This window comes from Anser brachyrhynchus (assembly GCF_964034855.1).
Source record: "Anser brachyrhynchus genome assembly, chromosome: 1".
Classification (NCBI taxonomy): Eukaryota; Metazoa; Chordata; class Aves; order Anseriformes; family Anatidae; genus Anser; species Anser brachyrhynchus.
Genome location: NC_137694.1, coordinates 30,954,902 through 30,977,923, shown reverse-complemented (window position 1 = coordinate 30,977,923; position 23,022 = coordinate 30,954,902). Strand labels below are relative to the sequence as shown.

At 38.7% G+C, this 23,022-nt stretch overlaps 1 protein-coding gene across 8 annotated transcripts in view; it reads right to left on the bottom strand.

The window, feature by feature from the left end:
• The window catches only part of PNPLA8 (patatin like domain 8, phospholipase A2), a 37,011-nt gene extending 17,587 nt beyond the window's left edge, over nt 1-19,424 (bottom strand). For 2 of the 8 annotated variants that reach the window (XM_080557307.1, XM_080557308.1), the window contains exons 1-9: nt 19,266-19,419; nt 18,912-19,006; nt 17,256-18,473; nt 16,668-16,817; nt 15,305-15,456; nt 13,573-13,667; nt 7,961-8,132; nt 4,557-4,614; nt 1,998-2,192 (exon numbers count right to left, since the gene is read on the bottom strand). In XM_080557307.1, coding sequence (XP_080413433.1) covers nt 1,998-2,192; nt 4,557-4,614; nt 7,961-8,132; nt 13,573-13,667; nt 15,305-15,456; nt 16,668-16,817; nt 17,256-18,377 — 1,944 coding nt within the window. In that variant the 5' untranslated portion in view covers nt 18,378-18,473; nt 18,912-19,006; nt 19,266-19,419. Of the gene's footprint in view, nt 1-1,236; nt 1,385-1,997; nt 2,193-4,556; nt 4,615-7,960; nt 8,133-13,572; nt 13,668-15,304; nt 15,457-16,667; nt 16,818-17,255; nt 18,474-18,911; nt 19,007-19,219 lie in introns of those variants that run through there. The other 6 variants (XM_080557309.1, XM_080557303.1, XM_080557305.1 and 3 more) reach the window with 6 other exon arrangements.
• Between the last annotated feature and the right edge of the window lie 3,598 nt (nt 19,425-23,022).

Genomic DNA, 23,022 nt, shown 5'->3' with positions numbered 1-23,022 from the left:
CACAACTTATTTGCTTATTTCAGGCCATATTTGATTAAAATGCTTTGGGGATAACCAGATGTAGCATAAACAAGGGGGGAAAAAAAGAAAAGGGCTCTAAACAGAGTGGAAAAAGAATATGAAGAAAATAGAAGTGCTCTCAATCTGGTTGATGCAGTAGAACTATCCTGCCCTCCATGCAAACCCTTGTCCCACAAGCTGTATAGACTTTTTACAGAGCTGGATGTAATTATCCCACCTCCTTCCAGAGGTTCATTCAACATATAGCTTAACTTTTGAAGTTACTGTTTTCAAACATGGTGTTGAATGAGTATTTAATGTTTTTGGAATGCACACATGAAATTGCCAACATATGAACAGTTTCCATTAATTAACATTTAAAACTAGATAAATTCATCGAATCTGAATAAGTTAAGGAAATTACATTACATAGTAAAAAGATGTGTTATATGAAAAGAAACATACTAAGGCCTACAATAAGCTTTCTTGTTATCCTTTCCAAAAGCCTCAGCAACTGCAACAATGTATGTAACAAAAAGAAATTGAGCACTGAAAAAAAAAAATATATATATATAAATGACATGTTGGATACCCTCAAACCTTAGTATGATGTATGACTATTAAATATATGCCTCATGCTGCTTATGAGTCTAAAAGCCATGTCCTGCACCATCCTCAAGTATTTTTACCCTCTGATATGGTGATTTAGCTCTCCTACTTTATCAGTCTAGGCAGAAAATACGCAGACTTGCTTTCACTTTCTTAAGAGGGCAGTTGCAGACAAGTTTCAGAGAACTGTTCTCCCAAGTGTGCTGATTTTTTCAGGTTAAATTCTATCTGGTTTGCTTTTGTATCAGCGCTTCTGTTTATTGACTGTTAATATAATGAAATTTTTATTTACAGTCCTTATTTATCTGCTAAACTTTGGTACTACTTATGAACCTTATTATGTTAATGAGATTGCAAAGCCTTTTAATGAACACCATGAGAAATTGTGGACGTGATACAGGTACACTTGTTACTGAAAATATGCTAGTACTGCTTTCCATTAGTTAATGCTAATGCCATCATATTAATTAGCATGATAGGAATGTAATAGATGTTTTCTTTAGATTTAAGTGACAGAATCCTACGCTGTCTTTGTTCAAGGTCTGGGGTTCAGTCATCTATCACAGTTCTTTCTGCCACAGACCTGAAATACATCTTTTCTCAAATAAACACTAATATTTTTAAATATGTTATGTATTGTAAAAACAATTCCTTTAAACTCAGAGTTATGGAACAATCAAGGGGCACTGGAGGGCAAGAACAGAAAGGTTAAAAAAAATCTATTAAGTAAAGTTCATTTGCCTCGCTCTTCACCACTCAGGGTCACCAACAGGAGCTATAATAAAGTAAGAAATCATTCACTGTTGACAGGAGACATTGCTTTATCCTCTAGGGAATTTCTTCTGCAGTTGTCTTATGATTTTAATACAACTGCCAGAGCATCTCCTACTTTTTGCTGTTAAGCTCAGAACCAGTGTAGAGCTTCATAAACTATCAGTACAGGGAATTAAAAGTAGCCCATAAACAGAAGTTATTCACTAATAAAAGGAACACTGAAACACACAACTTGAATTTTTCACACCTTATGGTATCGTTAGATAGTAAGCCATACCATCTGTTTAGTGAAATAATGCTCAATGAAATACCAGTTGTAAGCAGGAAGTCAGAGGCAATTTACAACCCGTATAAAGTTTCCTTCCAGGCAGAGAAGAAAGGAACAGCAGAAGAACTTAAGTTTGCGTTAATACCACAAAGATTTTTAAGCCAATACCCTTCTACTTCTATAAGGGCTATACAAATCAAAAGTTTCCTTTCTTACTCCTAAACTGCCCTAGATTTTCTTTCTGCTATGAAGGTATTTGCTTAGTTTTGATTCAGAAATTCAGACAACTTTCTTTTCCAGAAATAATGTTGGAAAATATTTACTAAAGGATGAGATTTCAACTTACCTGATGAAGATCATTGCCCAAGACATATTCCTGGAAGTAACCTGGTGCAGCAGATGACGCTCTGATGGCCTGCCAGAGTTTATATTGACAGCCTCCAATATAATGAGACTTAACCCCAGGAAAGTGATTGTAGTTTCTAAAAACAAATGCTTTGAGTGGTGTTCCTCTGTTTACAATGGTGCTTACTGCAGCTACCTAAGGAGTTAGAACGAGCAAAACTGAATTATATTACATAATAGTACGATAATGACAATTTCACAAACTATGAAATTCAATCTATAAATTTAATGAGTCTCTGGAATCCTTTGTACATATTTTATTAACTTTTGTTTATAACACTTATATAAATTTTAAGAACTTAAAGAAACAAGACAATACAACCTCCCTAAAGAAAAAGCTTTTTTAAATCTAACATTGTTTCCACTATTTTGTTTCCACCAAAAAATTTCCACCACTATTTTGTTTCCATCTATCCACTGATATTCAAACAAAAGCTAGTGTCATATATGCCATTAAAAAAGTTTCACCTTCACAAATAGCAGTTAATGCTAACGCTACAAAACAAAGCCAATTCTCTTTATGTGTGCTAGATACACATACAAAACAATACCTGCATATTTATTTTGTTGAATTATTATTTCAAATTCCAAGTAATTCAAAGTGCTCTAAAAGAGCAATCCTAATGAAAGTGAAAAGTGCACTAGAAGTAGGTCTGCACAATTCTCACACAGTAACAAGCAAACAGTAACTTACATATGAAATACATATGTAAGAAACATCAATCAATTTCTTTCTCCTAGGAAACAATTACTTAACATTGCAACCTCTGTTAAAGGATTGCAGGAAAAATCTCTTTCAAAGGGGGAAAAAAAATCTTTGGAAGACTTTCTTTCAAGGTTTTTTTGTAAGGACATGGAAACATCATTAAGCCACATACATAAGTTTAAGTGAAAGGCCACAACTGTATTTCCATAAAATGCATGACTGCAAAATTCAGCACATTTTACAGATCTAAATGCATGAGGTGGGAGTACCTATAATTATGGGTGAGCATTAGAATTTGCAAGACCTTTTTGTGATGATGCACCAGACTGCCTGGCCCTGTTTAGAACAATACTCTATAGCAGACAAGTGGGTGTTCAATTCTATTTTGTGTACTGTTTTACAGAGTATTTTTTTGTGTGAAACATTACTCAACAGCAGTAGCAGCTGATGCTGTGATATTGCTGTATTCATTTCCATTCTTCAGCTACATAAGTAGATCATTTAATACACAGCAAGTTCACCTTCATAAAAAGGAAAAACAAAAGTATAACTTCTAGATGAAAATGAAAAGGAAAATGTGTGCATGATTTATATTATATCATTTGATGGAGAAAAAAGTTTCCTGTTTTGTCAAAAGAAAAGCCTGGTTCTCATCACTACAGAAAAGAACACTGATAAGTTTTCTATTAAATTTTCCAAACTGATGCTTGATTATTATTATTTTTTTTTTTAATACCCATATAGCCCGCTTCTTGAAGCGAAAGCGCAACTTGTAAAATGCCAGGCACCTTTTGGAAAAATCCATCTCTTCATGAATTTAACAGCAGCACAGAGCACACAACTGCACATTTTGATTTTACTGGCCCCGTAAAGAGTGCCAGCACTACAAAGTGATTACTGTGAATAACTAGTTTCAACTCTATTTATATTCACTTTTTATTACTGAAGAACATGGAAGGAAGCCAAAGATCCCAGTTCAAAGATAACTTTCAAGTCAACATAGAATAGCTTCTCCCTCAGAAAGTAACATACCACTCCAGCCTTTTCATGTCCTTGTTTTAGGCATGGAGTAGGAACACAATCAGTCAAGCACATGTTTCTATGTTTAGAAAAATGTGAATGTCTTCCATTTAACAGTAAAGCATTGAATATACTGCTATGACACCAAAACACCTGTTAATTACAGATTGTTCTGAAATATGTGCTATTATATTTCCCTTCTTTCTTCACACCCTATCCTTCACCAAAAATACCCATGCTTTCTCATCTTTCACTCTTGTGCTGCTGCTGAATATAACACCCCTCCAACTAAATGGTGCCCTTTAGATGATACGGAAAGGGTACAGAACTCAAGCCCTACAAATGTGAATGGAGAAAACCTGGTAATCCAGATAAACTGAAAAGAGACTCCTTCCTGTTACTACACACAGACACCGCATTTGACATGATCTCCAGATCTCCATCTGATCTCCAGATACTAGAATTTTCTTGTATCCAAAAACAAATTTTGCACAACTTCAAGAGGCTAACCTAAGTATCTCTCTGCTTACAAACCTGAAACATACTCTATCTTACAGTGTTACCTAAAACCATGAGAAATTGCTAAAGAAATTTAAGTATCTAATTAATTTTTATTCTTTATAAGCATGGGTTATCTTATACAGATGCTTGCAGAGCTTATCGATACTCTTGCTGTTTATCCAATATTCTTCTAGTGATAATACTCTTACTTGAACTCTTAACAAGTACTTGTGGAGCATACAGTTCACATTGACCTCAGAACACTGTACTTACCTTTGGACATTTGGAATTTCTTGCAGTTTCAATCAAAAGATTTGAGCCCATTTTTTCTCTACAAATAAATGTAAATAATGGAAAGCGCTCCATCAGTTTAGCATGAACAAAAGACATACATTTTTATAAACCCCAACTTTTATAAGAATTTTGTATTTAGAAAAAACAATGCTTGGATTTCACTTTACTAATCAGAATTCCGCAATTAACTTCAAGAGTTAGTGAAGTTAATTTCAGTTAACCAGTACTTCATAACTACTAGGCTGTTGGAAGTAAGTCTGAAGAGTGACTGAAGTCTTGATTCAGTTACTCACTTTTTGCTACATACTGAAACAAAAAATCAGCAGGATTACTCAACTACTTTATGAGAGGAAAGCAAAGTACTTCACAGCATTAAAGAATCCAAAAATCAATAACCTCATTAGGTAGTTTTACAAGAATGAAAGTAACTCTCCTGAACCGTTTTACATTCTGCAAATAAAAACTAAGAAAAGCTAAAACTAAGAAAAGAAATGATTTAGAAGAAAGTTGTAATCTAATTCTCCATAATAATAACTCAATATACATTTCCCATTCATTTTTCAGGTGGAATTTTTTCATATTCAGTTTTCAAATCACTAACTAGAAGGTAGCCCTCCTGCATAATGCAGGACACTGGAGGATATCGGCATACTAGTTAATAATCTCATAGCAGCATCTATTTCAACTTCCATTTGCTTAGAGTCAAGATATAAAAGCCTATTGAGTGGGTGCTCATCCATAACAATTCCAAGGAGGCTTTCATTTAAGTCAGCAAGTTTTTTCTCCAGTATTAGATTTTAGTTAACTTTTCAAAAAAAACTCCTAGCTGCTCACTAAATTTCTCCAGTTTTCCCTCAAGATAGTATGAAAGGAAAAAAAAAGTGTATGATGTGAACAGACAAAAGAAGACAGAAAAACTGCAACTATACATCAAGTTCTTCTTGTAAATGCAATTCAATACAACATTACACAGAGTGATGTACAGATTATACAGTAAGTATAATTTTCTTCACAAAGTAATAAAAATATCTGATTAAAACCATTCTTCAAATTGTAGCACAAGGAGTCAATAAGAAACGTTAAAATAAGTTAAAATAATACTAAGACAATCGATTCCCTGTAACACTGAATAAGAAGTTAAACAAAATTAGTTGTAATTTTCAGAAATGAAGTTTATGCTATACCCCATGAATGAATTCAATATTAGCCTTAGCCTAATGCAACACTAGCTGAATTATTTTCAGCAAGAACACTTCTCCTGGAAGTAATCCCATCAAATGCTAAATGTATGCTGCATATCTGAATATTGGAAATTTATACTCTATTTCAAGCAATGCTGACAAACCTAACTACCATTTACCATGGGAAAAAATACCCTCAGCATAGCTAAGATTTGAATTTAAAACAAAATACAAAATAGTTTTCCCATGCAATTACTTAAAGTTAGATCTGAGCTTCTTATTTCCATAAAGAGATGCTATATGTCCTTTCAATTTCTTTCTTAGTTCTAGGCTGTGAGGAAACCTGCATGAAATCCTACTGTTTCAATGAAGTGTTGTGTAGGTATAGCATCTCCCTTCAACACTGCAGAATTGGGTCAAAAAAGAGTAATTTGTTAATCACTGAATTTTATTTTTAATCTATGAATAATATAATTGCCTTGCTTTTGTCCACTGTCCATGAATAGAATACTTTACCTCCTTCGTGTTATATGCAGCTACAAAGAATAATAGCATTTTAATTAAAGGCCCACAAAATACTTCCACACGAGGTAATCCTGGTCTTTGTAAAAGACTGTCTTTCAGTTGGGCAGGGGAAGAAAAGAGGTATTTATTTGCCTTGCCTCTTTTCTGGGAAAAAGAGGAACTTGAGATATCTCAGAAGAAAAAAGACATGATATTGGTATCGTTAACATTTAACTTTCCTAAAAAATTGTAAACTCACAAAGGTAAAGTGCTTGGAAGCCCATCTTCACTTCAACAAAGCAGCAAGACGTTTAAACCTCAGGCAGCACAGGTCCAGAAGAGAGGCTTTCAATCCCATAAAATGCATTAACCACATTTCCAAAGAAACTTATTATTTATCCAAAGAAGCTTTTTATCATTTTACATTTTGCTCTCAGAGTAAGTTGTTTCTATTCTTTCAGAATCAGTGTCAGCTAAAAATTATAAACAACTGGACCATTGTCATAGCTTTGACTGGGATGGAGTTAATTTTCTTTGTAGAGGCTCACACAACACTGCTTTGGATTTTTGATGAAAACAGTGGTGATAACACACCAATGTTTTTAATTGTTGCAGAGCAGGGCTTATACAGAGCCAAGGACTTTGCAACTTCTTCTGCTGCACTGCCAGTGAGGAGGCTGGGGGTGCACAAGGGACAGAACCAGGACAGCTGACCCAAACTGGCTAAAGGAACGTCCCATATGATGTGGCACCATGCTCAGCAATAAAAGCTGGAGTAAATAAGGAGGAAGACGAGGACATTCAGAGTGATGGTGTTTGTCTTTCCAAGAAACCATTACGTCTGATGAGCCCTGCTTTCCTGGAAGTGGCTGAACACCTGCCTGCTGATGGGAAGCAGCAAATAAATTCCTTCTTTTGCTTCACTCTCTTGTGCAGCTTTTGCTTTACCTAGGAAACTGTTTTTACCTCAACCCATGACTTCTTGCACTTTTACCTTTCTGAACCTCTCCCCCATCATTCCTGGGGAGACTGAACAAGTGGCTGTGTGGTGCTGAGCTGCCTGCCAGGGTTAAACCACAACAACTATCAACATGAATACCAATGAATAAAACTCATAGAATTTGTAATAAACATTAGCTAATTTCTTCCAGTGATTCTTTCCCCCATATATCCATTAACACACCTGTATACATATCTCTGAACAAGTATCTTTTCATTGCTAACTCTAACAAATTGGATATTTTTCATTGCAATCCTTACAGCTCTTTTCACTTTTCAAAGGAAGGGGAAGTGGGCCAAAAACCTCAATAGAGCAGCTAAAATTAAAAATCCCTACTACAGCATATTATTTCATTTCTTGCTATGTCTCCTTAAAAAATAAAAAGGCACAGCAGGTGGCTAGTAAAATCTGTAGCAGATCTGTAATGAGTCAGATCAAGCAGACTTGGCAAACAGACAGGAATATAATCAGAAATCAGTGCACTAAAGCTTACTTTATTCCCCAGAAACAGAAACCATTACATTAAAGGCTTTAAATGTTTTGGTAAATACGAAAACAGATATTTCAAAAGAATGAGAACACAAACTAATCCTTTTTCTTTGTTTTAAGAATTTGCTTACCATGGAAACAATAACAAAAATGAAGGCTCTCAGACTTGCATTAAAAAATCAGGTTAAAAATAATTTATTTTTACTTACTTGAGCATTTTTTCCCAGATATCGCTGTCATAAAAGGCATGGCTCCAACCCATTTTGACTGTTCCAACAATTACATTCTGCTTAAAAACGTCTGATCCTAACTTGCGATACAGTTCTTCACAATCATCCAGAGGAATATGGAACAACCCCAACATAAAAGCTAATATAGCTCCTGAAAAGAAATATTTTGAAATGTTAAATATAACATGGAGTAAGATTACAATGACAGATTACCATTAACACAGTTCATAGGTTAGCAGAATATCTATCTTGAAAAGGGAAGATCAATTGACATTTATATCACTAAATTACTGTTCAAATATCATAAACTGTGCTTTAGAAGGACATATAGGAGACAGGAAGCATCTACTTTCATAAAGAGAATTTTGGGAAGTTGATAAATAGCATTTTGTTTTGCAGATTTCATCCTTGCAAAAACACACATGGCTGATAGCAAATTAATTCCACTGCTTTATTTGGAAAGAGAAACAAGTAAGAATAATCTATGCTGTAGTATTTAAAATATTTGGAGCACTGCTTGCTATCTTGCAAACTCCTTGATTGACTGAAGAAAAATTCTAGGAAAATTCTGTAAGACAACAGGAATTTTGACTGTTCTCAAATACATTTGGTGGCAGCCATTTACAATCACTCACTCAGAGAGGCCTTGCAGAGGGATCTAGATAGATAGGAGCATTGGACAATCATCAACAGCATGAAGTTCAACAAAGGAAAATGCTGGGTTCTGCACCTGGGACAGAGCAATGCCAGGCACAGGCTGGGAGACGAGCAGCTGGTGAGCAGCTCAGCAGAAAGGGATCTGGGGGTGCTGGTCGACAGCACGCTCAACATGAGCCAGCAGTGTGTCCTAGCTGCCAAGTGGGTAAATCGCGTTTTAGGATGCTTTAAACACAGCACAGCCACCCAGTCCATGAGGTGATTCTCCCTTAAAAGTAGCATTAACATGGCCCCACCCTGAAGATTGCATGCAGTGCTGGTCTCCACAATATAAAAAGTATGTTAAGGGTCTTGAAAGTACCCAGAGGAGAGCACCAAAGCTGGTAAAAGGGCTGCAAGGCATGTCCTGTGAGGAGAGGCTGAAAACACTTGGGTTGTCTACTCTAGAGGCTCAGAGGCAACCTCGTTGCCCAACAACTTCCTGAGGAGAGGAAGTGCAGAGGCAGGTGTTGGTCTTTTTGCCCCCATAACCAACAATGGGATGTGCAGGAATGGCACAAAGCTGCGCCAGAGGAGGTTCAGACTAGGTATTAGGAAAAATTTCTTACCATGAAGGTGGTCAAACACTGGAATGGGCTTCCTAGAGAGGTGGTTGCTGCCCTATGCCTGTCAGTGTTCGAGACATTTGGAGAATGCCCTCAATACTAGGCTTTAACTTTCGGTTAGCTCTGAAGTTTTCAGGCAGTAGGACTGGATCTCTGAAGGTCCCTTCCAAAAGAACTTTTCTATTCATACATACTGCCATCTAGTGTGTGCCTAAAAACGGCATGACCTACCCTTGTAGGAACAAAACAGTTTCCGAAAAGGAAGACTGCAGAATACCATTAAAAAGACTTTTGAAATTTACAATCAATACACTGCTAAAATTCTTAGGTATGTTAAACTGAAAGGGGTGTATACAACCTCTGAATCTAATTGTGCAATGCTGAGATATAACTGAAGCATCAAGAATAAATAGGACTAAGGTCTTTCAAATTTGGAAATGAATGCAATACATTTGACTAAAGTTAATTTCAAAAGGAATAAGTTCTTGAAAGGAATTAAGAATAAAACACACATGCAGAAATAACTACACAAAGCCATAGATGGCTTTAAAGGAAGCACAACTTCCAAGCTTCTGCCCTTCTCACAGACCCCATCATCATGATAGCAGTGTCAATGTATTGACAGTCTCAATTTATTAAAGCATAGCACACATCCTTAATTTAACCTGGGGCTACTTGTCACATTAAAGTTGTGTCAAGAGAAACTTACTCGACTGCAGTATCACAATATTCAACACAGACCAAATATCTATCAGCAAAGGAAGGAAGTTTTCCTAAATCACGCAAATCCTCTGCTACTTTATTTTCTTCTTTATTCTCCAGCACCAATTCTACAATATCATGTATTTACTGTTTTCATGAATAGTTTCAAACTGAAGGACAAATTTCATGCCACATACAAGCTCATTTTCCTCACCACCACCAGAGAAACAGCACCAAAACCCTCACTCTGTGTCAGCACACAAGTGGCAGTAGGTATTATCAGAGTCAAGTTGCATGATAAAGGGCTTTGCCGAAACCTGCTGCATGGTAACAAGACACTCACAGGAGAGTAAGCTTAAAATCAAAGATAGAGTCCAGGCCCTATCCGATGGCCTAGTGAAAGAGCAGCTCGCACTCTCAGTCTTGACTGCCAACACTTCAGGGGAGAAAAAACAAAACAAAACAAAAAAAAATGGGAGGCTAAGGAGCATATCTTGAAGGATGTGGGCAACAGGTCGCTAATAAGACACAAGATAGATAAGAATATAACCTGAAAGAAAAAGTATTTCTTCCTTATTCAGCACTAGTAAGAGTTCAACTGAAATGCTATATGTTGACTTGCATGATGTTCAAAAAAAAGTGGACAAACTGAAAAAAATCCACAAAAAAACAACCACACATCAAGGAAATCTGTCGACAAGGAAAGCCTGAATAAACTGGGTATAGCAAAACCCTTCATATGCATAAGTGGCTAATGCAAAGAGAAAGAAAAACAATGTCCCTGGGGAGTCGAGACAAGAGGAAACATTTGAATTGCAACAGTAGATTGACATTACATTTGGAAGTTTTGTGCTCTGCTGTCTTTAGACAACAAGTTTTCTGAAGACATCTGTTGTGATTCAAAATCTGACAATTGTCAGCAGTGAAACATACTTAGTTGATCCATCCCTTGGGAAATGAGATAGCCTCAGGTCAATGTCAGCTCTATAATACCATGACTTGACTTATTTATGAGTTTTCCTGAAACTAGATTTCTGTCAGAAAGGTGTTCAAAAAGCATTTCAAAACTGGAAAGAAAATATGAGGAAAAAAAAGAGACTTTAATACAGAGAGATGCCAACTTTGTTCCAGGACGCTCCTAACCTGCAAATCACCAAAGGCTGGGAGAATGCATAGGGGAACCAGCCCCATGTTGTTCTTGTGAATTCTATATTGCACAGGCTTTACATTAACTTTTCCTCCATAAAACAACATTCAGTGGCTATCACTGTTTCATGGGCTTGCGGATTTTCTGGTGCTTCCATACCCAGGGTATTGTGCTCAGCAGTAGGTAAGTGAGCTAAATATGCAGGGCTCGTTACAGCATCATTACAGCGATCTTCCTGTGTGGCTGCCACATTTATACCCCATGACCAACAGCGTAGACAAGTACAGAGAAGCTAACTACAAAGATAGAGTCTGATGTTGAAGTCACAGCAGACTGATTTCTTAACCTCAAAGGCAAAACAGCTAAAGGATTGTAAGAGACGTGAATAGCACAGCAGAAAAAAAAAGAACTGTAGTGCACAAGGGGTATAGCTCTTAATATACTTAATCACTTAACACAGCACTTTTGTAAACCACCATTCATCCAGCTGCAAGCTTCTGCAAATCCAGTTGGTACGTGTACTGTCAACACAAACTGCAGTGGTAACGTACACAGCTAGCACGTGCTGGCAAACGCGCACAACCTTTCCCAGCCAGGTACTGTCACCCATTGCACATTGGACTGGTGCAGACAAAAACTTGCTTGAGGAAACAAAGCTTACCAGAAAGAGTTAAGTATTAGCAGTTACAAACCCCAATATCTGGTGAGAAGGATTAAGAATAAAGTTAGTTCTAATCAGAGTAGTGGAATTGAATTGAGTAAGAACAGCAGGCTTCTCTAGCAAAGATAAAACATGTTTATCATGATTGAAGATGACAGTTTCACTAACGGAACTTTTTTAATACCTTCCAAAAGAAACATCCCTTCACTGCTAAATAAATTTATCAAGAATTTTTTCAGAGACTATCAAAAAAAGTAAACCAGGCAATGACAGCGTGTTTGCAAACAAATTCTGTCTAGTAGACCTAAACATTCAACCCCTTCTCTACTATTTTGAACCTACTAAGCACATCTTTGGAAACATGAACAATGTATTTACGCATAGTGATCTGCATTTAATACATTTCAGAACTGAATTGTACTGGAGAATAAGTCTACTGAAAAAGAGAATTTGGGTTTCAAAAGGAAACTGAGCTAGTGAACGTCAGCATACCTCATGTTTTAAAACAGTAATATGCCGCCACCAATCTAGCATAACATCTAAAAAGCAATGATAGTCTTTCTAAAATAAGCTTATGTTTACAGTTTCCTACTTCCAAAGGAGAAGTGACTTATCATTGAGTCACAGAGTAATTAAGGCTGGGAGGGACCTCTAGAGATTGTCCAGTCCAAACTCCTGGTCAGACAGGAGTTTCAATTAGAACAGGTTGCTCAGGACTTGTTCATCCGAGTTTTGAGCGTCTCCAAGGATGGATATTCCAGTCTGTTCAGGCAACTCTTCCCAGTGTCTGACCATCCTTGCAAGGAAAATGCAATCCCAGGTACCTAATAATCGTTTCCTGTACTGCAGCTTGTGCCTGCTGGCTTTTCTCCTACCACTGTGCACCTTCAAGAATAGCCTAGCTTCTCTCTATTTTCACTTCAGCTGAAACAGCAATAAGCCCTCCCTTAGCCTTCTCTTAAGGCTGAACAAACCCAGTTCTTCCAGCCTCTCCTCACACGTCATGTCCTCCATACCCCTAACCATCTAGGTGACCCTGTCAGACTCAACCAGGGTGTCAACGTCTGCCAATGCAAGAGCCAAAACTAAACATAAAGGGGCCAGAGACCTTTAATCTGCTAGGTACATTACAAGCCAGTATGTGATCAGCTTTTTTTTTTTTTTTTTTTTTTTGCTACAAGGGCACACTGATGATTCATGTTCGACCTGTTCCAACAGGACCAGGTCTTTTACTGCTGAGCTGTTTTCTAGCCAGTCAGCACACACCGCGTATATTAGATGAGGTTATTCCACCCCAGATGGATGACTCTGCGCATGCCTTTGCTGAACCTCAAGCAGTTCCTGTTAAACCATTTCAAAGAGCCTATAAAGGCTGATCTGAGCAGCGTCCATCCCTGTATTGACCCTAATATGATATCATCCATGGTCTTAGTACAAATGTACTCTGTGCCATTGTACAGGTCATTAATAAAGACAGGAAAAATTACTGACCCAGTATTAATCTATGAGGAATGTCACCTTATTTTTCTGTAAATCCCATAAACATCTTAAGATATTTGTAACCCTGTGCAAAAAATCGAGGTTTCATATTCACTAAAAAAAGACAAATCAGTTGGAAGTTTTAATCAAAAGCAACAAGCATGTCATGAATCACCAACGTTTTTGCTCAAAAGAAAAAAAACAACTTTAAAATTACACCTGTACTTTCTCAGCTTACACTCAATGTCAGAAACCTGGCAAATTCTGCAAAAACTACATCTATCTTCAGATGTTCTTGCTGTATTCATAGCAAAATGCCAACTTGTGGATTGACAGTTACCTGTGCTTACACCACAAATGTAGTCAAAAAGATGATGAACTGGCTTTCCAGTAAGTTCTTCTAGTTTCCGTAGTGTTTGAAGTGCAACTAAACCCCTGAAACACAAAAAAACACACACACATATTATGGCAGTTTTATCTTATATAGATTTAATTAAGCATACCTTTGATTAATTAGAACCGATAAGTGCAATAGCAAGAAGCCTGAATATTTCAGGGAATGAAGAAGTATTGATATCAATACTTTCCAGTCCTATGCTAAAGAACTGCGTATGGCTAAAGCTGCATCAAACCAAGCACCACCTTGCTAAAACATCCTGCTGAGATCAGCCCCTCCTTGCTACAAATTATTTACCTTAAAACAAGTTTAAATTTGTATATTTTTCCATAAGCACTTAGAGTTTAAATATTATGATAATCATACATTGTATTAACGTACTAGCCCCATATGTTTAAGATACTGCTATCTAGTGCAAACACCAGGTTTACAGAAAATAATTACACTTAACAAGAAAATCATATAATGGTTGAAGGCAACTATTTCATAATTATTTGCTGGCAGGATGCCAGCATGAAGAAGGCAAATTGAGAATAAAAGTCCTTATAATATCACTGACCTAGAAATCTAACAGAAAAATTAGAATTTTATCAATATATATAAGCAAGCATTCACATTTTTATTAAAAAGTAAACACGCAAACATGCATTATACTTCTGCCACAAGCATAATTATAATCAACTGCATTTACTTATTTGCTCAGTGTTGAGATTTAGTTTTACAGCTCATGTGAGCCTGCACTTGTAAGTGAAAGTATGTGACAGAAAACATCCTTGATAGCATGCTGTTATCTGTGAACCATCTTTCTTTCTACTTTGTGGTCCATGATGAACTTTCAGAACCGTCCAAGCTGAAATTTTGCCATATGCTTACTCCTTATTGAATGCAACTGATTTTGATGCAAATATGGAGAAACAAAAAGTTGGTGAAACTATTTCTGCTATGACTTCATACTCCACTCTCTATCAACAAAAATTTATGAATATTTGAAAAGAAAATTTCTTCAAATGTGCCTGAAAACATAGCTTTTAATAAATGTCAGATTTTAAACACTGCATATGCTTTCCCTGCTATTCTTCACAAATTGTGATAGGTGAATAAATTCATGCAAAACTAGAGCACAGGTAACTGAGGATATGTGGTACATCCATTAAACAAAAGCAGGCGTTGGTAGTAGGTAAAGAAATATAAACCAAAAGCACTGCGAGAAGGGCTTTCACCATTACCCTATTCATTCTTTCATGAGACTAGTCCTGCTAAGGTAGATCATCCTCCAGAAGGGTACAAGAAGAGGTTTTGTCTTATTAAGCTGACGTAAACATTAAAGTACAAAATACTACAAGCAATTCCTGCCAATTTTGAATTACGGAGATGAGCAGACTAACTGAAATGACCGTTTAATTTACTCATTTCCAAAAGAAAGGGTCAGTCCAAGAAGCACTTATGTGCGTAGCCAACTTTAAAAGTAATTTCAGAGGCCCAGGACTATTAATCCATGGGAATTTAAGTACAAATGAATACAGAAGTAAGTACCCATCACTTGAATAGTCAAATGCAACAGAACTGTAAATCAGACTTTGCATGTTTAGTCACAAAATTATCAAACAGAAACTGAAATTCTATTTACAGTTACACTATGAAGAGATATACAAGCATGTATTAAAAAAAGTTTTACCTTGTTCCTCCTCCATCAATAGCAAGGACTCGAATTCCCCAGCCTTTCACAGGGTCTGTATATCCAATTATTGCTAAAGTCTCTCTAACAGCAGCCTGAAGACTTTCGTCATTTGCTTGTCTCAGTCGCAGTAGGCAGGGGATTACTTTTTCCTATAGTTATGATAAAAGATCTTTGTATTTATCAAAATGCTTATACCAAAAGAATTCACACTCATATTCACTAGTTTCACATTTTAGAATTAATGTAGTATATGAGTTACTGGAAAACTTCTTTAAGCCTATATTTACCCACCTCTATATCTAACAAGGGGAAGAAATGACACCAATATTATGTTGTACACCTCTTTTTGTTAAAAATAACCAGCTCTCTCAACTCAACAATCAAGCTGAAATTAAAATCCTTCTAATAACTATAAAAGCTAAGTTTACTGATATTTTAGGTTTTTAATTATTTAGCCAACAGTTTAGTTTTGTGGACATTAATGTCACATTTCCCAAATAGAAACTCAAGTATTGAGCCCATGAAGTACAGCTAAAAGCACAGATTTTAATGAACAAATATCACACTGTTTCAAAGTAGAAAGTGCCTTCAAAGTATATTAATATCAAAACAAAACTTAAAATTCTTCACACTGACTGATTGCTAAATTTGGAATTATTATCACAAAGATATAAAATATTATAATCAAGATGGGAGTAGTGAGTGCACTCTCTCTTAATAAAATATTTCATAACTATTCACGTGCACGTCTGACCAGTGCCCAGCCAGGGTAATTCGCCGGGCCTGAACTCCATCCAGCAATTTTACAATCCCTGTCACCCAACTGTCACATCTTGTGGAAAAACACATGGAACTGACAAACACCTGATTGGGCTAGAACAGCCTACCACCCACCTCCTGTCCTCACTGCATGCAGGAAAGAGAACGAACAGAACTAGATTACGTAAACTTCTTTGATTTCTACACTCCACTCGTGTCCTTTCTATAAAGGGAGCATGCAAAGAAGCATCAAAACTGTTACACGTATGTAGATCAACCGTACAGTACATTCCTGTCTGGTCAATTGCGAAAGAGAACACAGTGTACGACCTTCATCTACCACTAGAATAAGCTATATTATCTACCCACATGACAATGCTGCATGCTTCTAAATTAAACATAGCAATCTTAACAGCCTTAGGCTAGACTACTGATAGTTTGCATAATGAATCTGAATGAAAAAGCTAAAAGATATTCACACCATAATCTTTACAAGAAGAAAATATGCCTAGCCCACAAAAGCACAGAAGTTTTATGTCATTTTATAAGAATACCTCTGTCAGATATTTATTGCTCATCTAAGCATAAATATTATCTGCACCTTAATTGCAACTCCTCTGCTCTCTGGAAATTCCAGAAGATGATAAGTCAGTTCTTCAACCCTGCTGATACAGATTCTTCGATTAGAGGATCTTCGTAGGGCTTGAACTAAAGCTCGAGTCCTGTTATCAATACTCACTCGTGCAATGATCTAAAACAGACAAGAGTTATACAAAGAACATAAAGCTACTCTAAGATACGTATACAATTTGTCAAGACTAATTCCAAAAGGTTATTTTAAGATTTCACAGAAGTCCTGGACAGAGTGTTGTACAAGGATTTCTTAAACAGAAGCAGGCCTTGTTTACCAGGAAACAAATAAAGAATTCTTAGAGCAACCAGACACCAAACAAACTGGCGTCAGGATTTCTAACTGGGAGAATTTTCAGGGCAACTCTGAAATGATTGGACCATGAAAGACTATGATGTTACTGTCACTAAAACCAAAAAAACAGCTACAGCTACAATGTATATAATTATGAACTATATATATACACATGTAAAATACACATCTATACAGACGCATTCTTACATAAAACATTAATATGCATAGAAATAAAATATGTAAAAGCAGGAAACAAAGACTTGCCTTTTCTCTCTGAATGGACAGATGCTTTTCCCTGTCTTCTGCAGTCTTACTCTCTTTTGGTTTGTCTTCCTCATCCTTCTCAGACCCTTCTTGCTCTATCGGTTTACTCTTTTCTGGTGCAGCAACTTTTGTTTCCGACCTTAACTTGGGCACCAACCCACCGATGTAACTGTCTACAAAAGCTTGTACACTGTTACTGGGATAGGAAAGAAAATTTGCAATACTTTTCTTAGTGGAAACTGGAAGAGCAGTACTTGTCTTTTCAGCATCCTGAGTCTCTGTTTCAGGAGCTAAAGTGGCTGCTGAAGTCACTGTCTTTTCTTCAGTAATTACAGTATTTCCTGATGAACCAAGCTTATTTGTCACTTCACTTTTAGAGTCCTGTAACAAAGCATTGCTCTTTTTCTCTTGATCCATTACGGAATTATTACTGAAGTACCAGTTGATATGGTCAGCTACAAAGTTGTAAGTCTCTCCAAAATTTGTAGATAAGTAGCTTATGTGAAAAAGGTGGGTTTTAGAGGCTGAATCTTCTGAAGTATCTTGATTAGCGCCGCTTGAGTTTTTTAACAGAGACTCCAAGCTTTCATTTGCATCAGTGGATTTCCTGGCAGCTAGGCCTCTGTTGCAATCCTCCTGAGTTCTGGCATCTGTAACTTGTTTACCATTTTCCAGACTGGCACTGAGGTTATTTTCACCTGCATTACTTTTAGTTGTTTTTCCTAGAGTACCTGAGTGTGACTTTAACCGAGCTATCCGCGACACCAGTTCACTGTGAGTGCCAGACACTGCCTTTGAAACAGACTCTATAGTATTCTTAATTCGTGACATGCGACTGTTCACTTTTGTGAGTCCTTTGGAAGAAGAAGTCAACAGTTTAGAAACTCTGTAGTATAAGAAGTCATGGCTGTAAATGTGTTTGTTATACCAAAACGTCCTGCTTCTGGCCCATTTACACTGAGGCTCGCTTGTATGGAAAACTCTAAGATGAATGCCATGATTTATCCTCCAGAAGACTTTAGGTCTATACAAACACAGGTATTTGTTTCTTTGCTTCCACCAAAGACTTTTTGGGTTAATCACAAAAAACAAATATGTATCTAAAGACAAATGAACTGTCATTACTTATAAATAATTACACCTTTCCTACGTTGCTTGTCTACTTCATTCCAGAAAATATATTTCAATAAATAAGTCCCATATCATGGTGTTTGTTACCTGAAAAAAAAAAAAACAAAAACAGAAACCAAACAATGGAAACCCCAAACCAGCAACAAGTTAGACTGAAATCTCAGAGTTGTTTAAAGTAGGTACAGCTTATTCATTGCTCCAGTAAAGACAGACAAACATAATTACGTAATCCTGTTGTGATACCGAGTGCTGAGGACATTCAGTACCGTCATCCCAACTATTTAATTTTAACACGATCTTCCTAAAAGGCCCGTTTACGCTCATTTTGAGGAATCATAGAATCATTAAGGTTGAAAAAGACCTTCAGGATGTGACAGCTGTCAAAAACACTTTGTGGCACATAGCAAACTGCTTGCTAGTCCTCCCAATAAGCAGAACGCTGTACCTCCTGCTAAAACCACTTAGTGGCATACAGAAAACTGCTCGCTGGTCCATCCAGCAAGCTGCACCTCCTCGGCACCTTACCTCGTGCCAAGAGACAGCCTTCCAAGCGGCGATGACATTACACTGCCATGAAGGACTCCTCCGAGGGTGAACGGGCACCGGTTCTCAGCACGACCCTTCGGTACAAAACCCCAGTTAGGCTGGACGAGGCTTTTACCCCCCTCAGAGCCCCCTCAGAGCCCCCTCAGAGCCCCCTCAGAGCCCCCTCAGAGCCCCCTCAGAGCCCCCTCAGAGCCCCCTCAGAGCCCCCTCAGAGCCCCCTCAGAGCCCCCTCAGAGCCCCCTCAGAGCCCCAGCACCCAGGCCGCAGCCCCACACCCTGTTGCCCACCTCAGCCCCAACCCTCACCCACGTTGTCCCGGGCTGCTATACGCACCCGGGGCGGGCAGCGGTGTTTATTTATTTATTTTTTTCACCCCTCCCCTCCCACCGAGGCCAGACCCGCCGGGCTCCTGCCAGGCCCGGCCCCAGCCCCCCGCCGGCCCGCCCCCACCGCGCCAGCGCAGGAAGCAGCTGGGCCGCGGCACTGCTCATGCGCCGTGCGCAGCCCGCCGGAAGCGGCTGAGGCCAGAAGGGGCGGGGCGGTGCCAGGAGGGGAAAGGGTAAGGCAACGTGGGTGGGGGGTGCTGCGCATGCGCGGGGCGGTGACGTGCGGAGCGGAACGGCCGTCATGGGCGGCGGCGGGGGGCGTTGTGAGGGGCGGGCATGCTGTAACGGGGCTCCGCCGGGGGTGCTCGAAGTTAGTGGCGCTGGTCGGGAAGGGTGGAGGATGTCTGGGGTGGTTCGTGGGATCCTTGCCCTGGTCGTCACAGAGGCGGTGGTTCCTATTGGGGTTTGGATTCCAGTCGCCTGTCTCTGCGCTTACTGATTAAAAAGAGTAAAGTGGATTTCTTTTCCTGGTGTTTTCTTTGCCCGGGGAAATTTATGTTATTTGTGTGTTGTAGTTAGTATCAAAATCAAATGGATTGAATTTCCTCCATCACATCATTTCCAGCTCCTGAATATTGGGTGAATCACAGGATATCCCAGGTTGGAAGGGACCCACAAGGATCATTGAGTCTAACTCCTGGCTCCACACAGGACCACCCAAAAATCAGACCCGGTGTCTGAGAGCACTGTCCAAGTGCTTCTTGAACTCCAGCAGGCTCAGTGCTGTGACCAGTGCCCTGGGCAGCCTGTCCCAGTGTCCAGCCACCCCCTGGGTGCAGAACCTTTCCCTAACCCCCAGCCTGACCCTCCCCTGTCCCAGCTCCATGCCGTTCCCTCGGGTCCTGTCGCTGTCCCCAGAGAGCAGAGCTCAGCGCCTGCCCCTCTGTTTCCAGGGGCATATAGCACGCTGAATAATTTATAGTTCCTTTTTTGCCCCCTTTCAGATTTTTATGATTCTTAAGAGCAGTACAGAGGCAGTTCTCCCAAAGCACTCCCTCAGTGAAGTGCTCAGTGGCTCTGAGAGCTGATTGTTGTCCAGGATCCCCATGGCACTGCATACCAGCATGTCACACCCAGTTGCTCAGATCTTCTCTCCAAGGCCTTCTCCAGGTTGCTGCTTTCTGGACTGCATCAATCTTCTGCAGGTGTGGCCTGCACTCCCTTGTCCATAGATGATTACCTATCTGTTTGTATTATTTAGTGATGGCCTACTACCGGCAAATGTTTTTAAGACTCGTGGGCTATTCTTCAGTTTGTTGTGTGTTTTCACTATATATGGTAAGGTTTGCTTTTAAACCAAATAGAATCATAGAATCATCTAGGTTGGAAAAGACTTAAAGGTCATTGAGTCCAACTCTCAGCCTGACCTACTGAGTCCCATCACTAAACCACATCCCTCAGCACTACATCCACCCATCCAAGGATGGGGGCTCCACCACTTCCCTGCGCAGCCTGTTCCAGTGCTTGACCGCCCTCTCCATGAAGACATTCTTCCTGATACCCAATCTAAACCTCCCCTGGTACAACTTGAGACTGTTTGCTTGCATCCTAACACTTGTCACCTGAGAAAGGAGACTGACACCCTCCTCGCTGCAGCCTGCTTTCAGGTAGTTGTAACGCAGGCAGCAGGTAGCCCATCGTTTTATGTGTTTCTTTAGGTAAAGGCCACTTGCTGCTATGAGAACAACACAGTACTGGTAGATTTTAGGCTATGGTACAGGAGTAGTTTCTTTGCCAGTGGTGTTAGGCTAAGCAGCCTCCCCTGCTGCACCTGCCCTTCTGCATGCCCCAGGACTCCTCCTTGTTTGGCTGCCTGGTGAACTGGGGTGGATCTTGTAATATGGCTTAAGAAGCAGTTGCCCATCTAAAGCAACAGTCTGAGCTGGCACTTAGTAGGATAAATTACATTCTTACAGCAACAAGGAGTTAGGCAAAACAAGACCAACAACTTCAGTAAGAAGGAAGTTTGGCCACAGGCTGTCCATGCATATCCTGCCTTTCTTTGACTGGCAAATTATGTGGTGAATAATGCGGTCCCTTTTATCTTTACATAGCTCTTCCCTGAACAGTCACCTTTCTCCCATAAGGTCTTTGTAAAATTCCTTTCTGTGCTTGCTCAGGCGTTCATTTTACCACAGAGATATGTACAACATGTATTTACCACAGAGATATGTACAACATGTATATACTACCGAGATTCATACCTCTCCTAAGGAAAAGATTCAGGGATTTCATATTTCAAGTCTAATTGCAAACCCAGACATTCTTGCCACACAGGTCTCCCCGAGGATGGCTCGACCTGTCTGATCTGACTTGTTCAGAGGCCTGTAATTCATCAGGTTTGCAAAACAACCACACAAATCAGCAAAAAAACTAAGAAAACACTGGACAAGTAGGCATACATTCATGTATTCCCAGGCACAAATTCTGCATCCACACCTTCTCAGACAGTTTTAGTTTAGCCTTGTCTTTACTGCAGAGGTGACCTTAAGAAGAAATGATTTCAATTAATTTATCTTAAAGATAGACAACTCCACTAAGCTAATTTTGTGAGTTCTCCTAATAGTTAAAAGAGAGTTGATTCATCCCATTTGACTAACTGCCTGCTTTTTAGGTAAGAAAGGTGAATCTATCTGAGGCACTCAGAAGGTGGCTATCTCCAATTACAGTACTTTTCATATAATATGTAAATGAACACATTTATCACATTTTGAGATGTATTTTAATTTTAATAGGATGTACATTAGCTATTTCAAAATTACTTTTGCTTCAGTGCTTTCTATGAAAAGCCTCAAAGAAGGATTTGTTGTGATTATCAAAATTTTGTTTGCTGATCTGTATTAGATTGCATACCCAGCTTAAGCTTTGTCAGAATGGTCACTTAAAATGTGACAGTTTCCAGTTTAGGATAATACTGAAAGTAGTTTGATTTTAATGAGTGCTGTTCCTGTAACTTAATTAAAAAAAAAAAAAAAAAAAAAAGGCTTTCAAAATGTTTTCTTAATGTACATGCTCATGCATGTTTTTGTAGGTAAGAGGCAAACTGTAAATCAAATTATAACTCAAAAATTGTGGTAAATCTCACTGCTTTAATGAAAGAGGAATTGTTCTTTGGTGTACATGATTTCTGCCATTTCAAAGCCAGACTATCATCTCCATACTGTGCCCATTTATAACTACGCTATACTTTTAAATTTCAGTAATTATTTCTAGCATTTACAATTATAAGTGTCTTGGACTGCTGCTTGTGAAGAAAGTCATCACGCATTGCATTATGAGGCAGTTGGATAAAAATTGGATATTTACTAGAAGTAATTGTTCCAAAATTTGTCTTTCTAGGGTTCTCTCTTCTGATCTATGATATATGAAAGTTTTCTATTTCCTTACAGTCTCTTTCACTATAAAAGGTGGAACAGATATACTGAAATTAATAAATCCTGGAATTGTTTACAAAATTAAATTTTACTCTTCATTGTTATTTGACGGGCATTTACATAGGTAACCTGAGACTATGTCTCAAGGATATAAAAAGGGTCTGATTTTTACCCCAGATGGAGCTCTCCCTCTCCCTCTCCCTCTCCCTCTCCCTCTCCCTCTCCCTCTCCCTCTCCCTCTCCCTCTCCCTCTCCCTCTCCCTCTCCCTCTCCCTCTCCCTCTCCCTCTCCCTCTCCCTCTCCCTCTCCCTCTCCCTCTCCCTCTCCCTC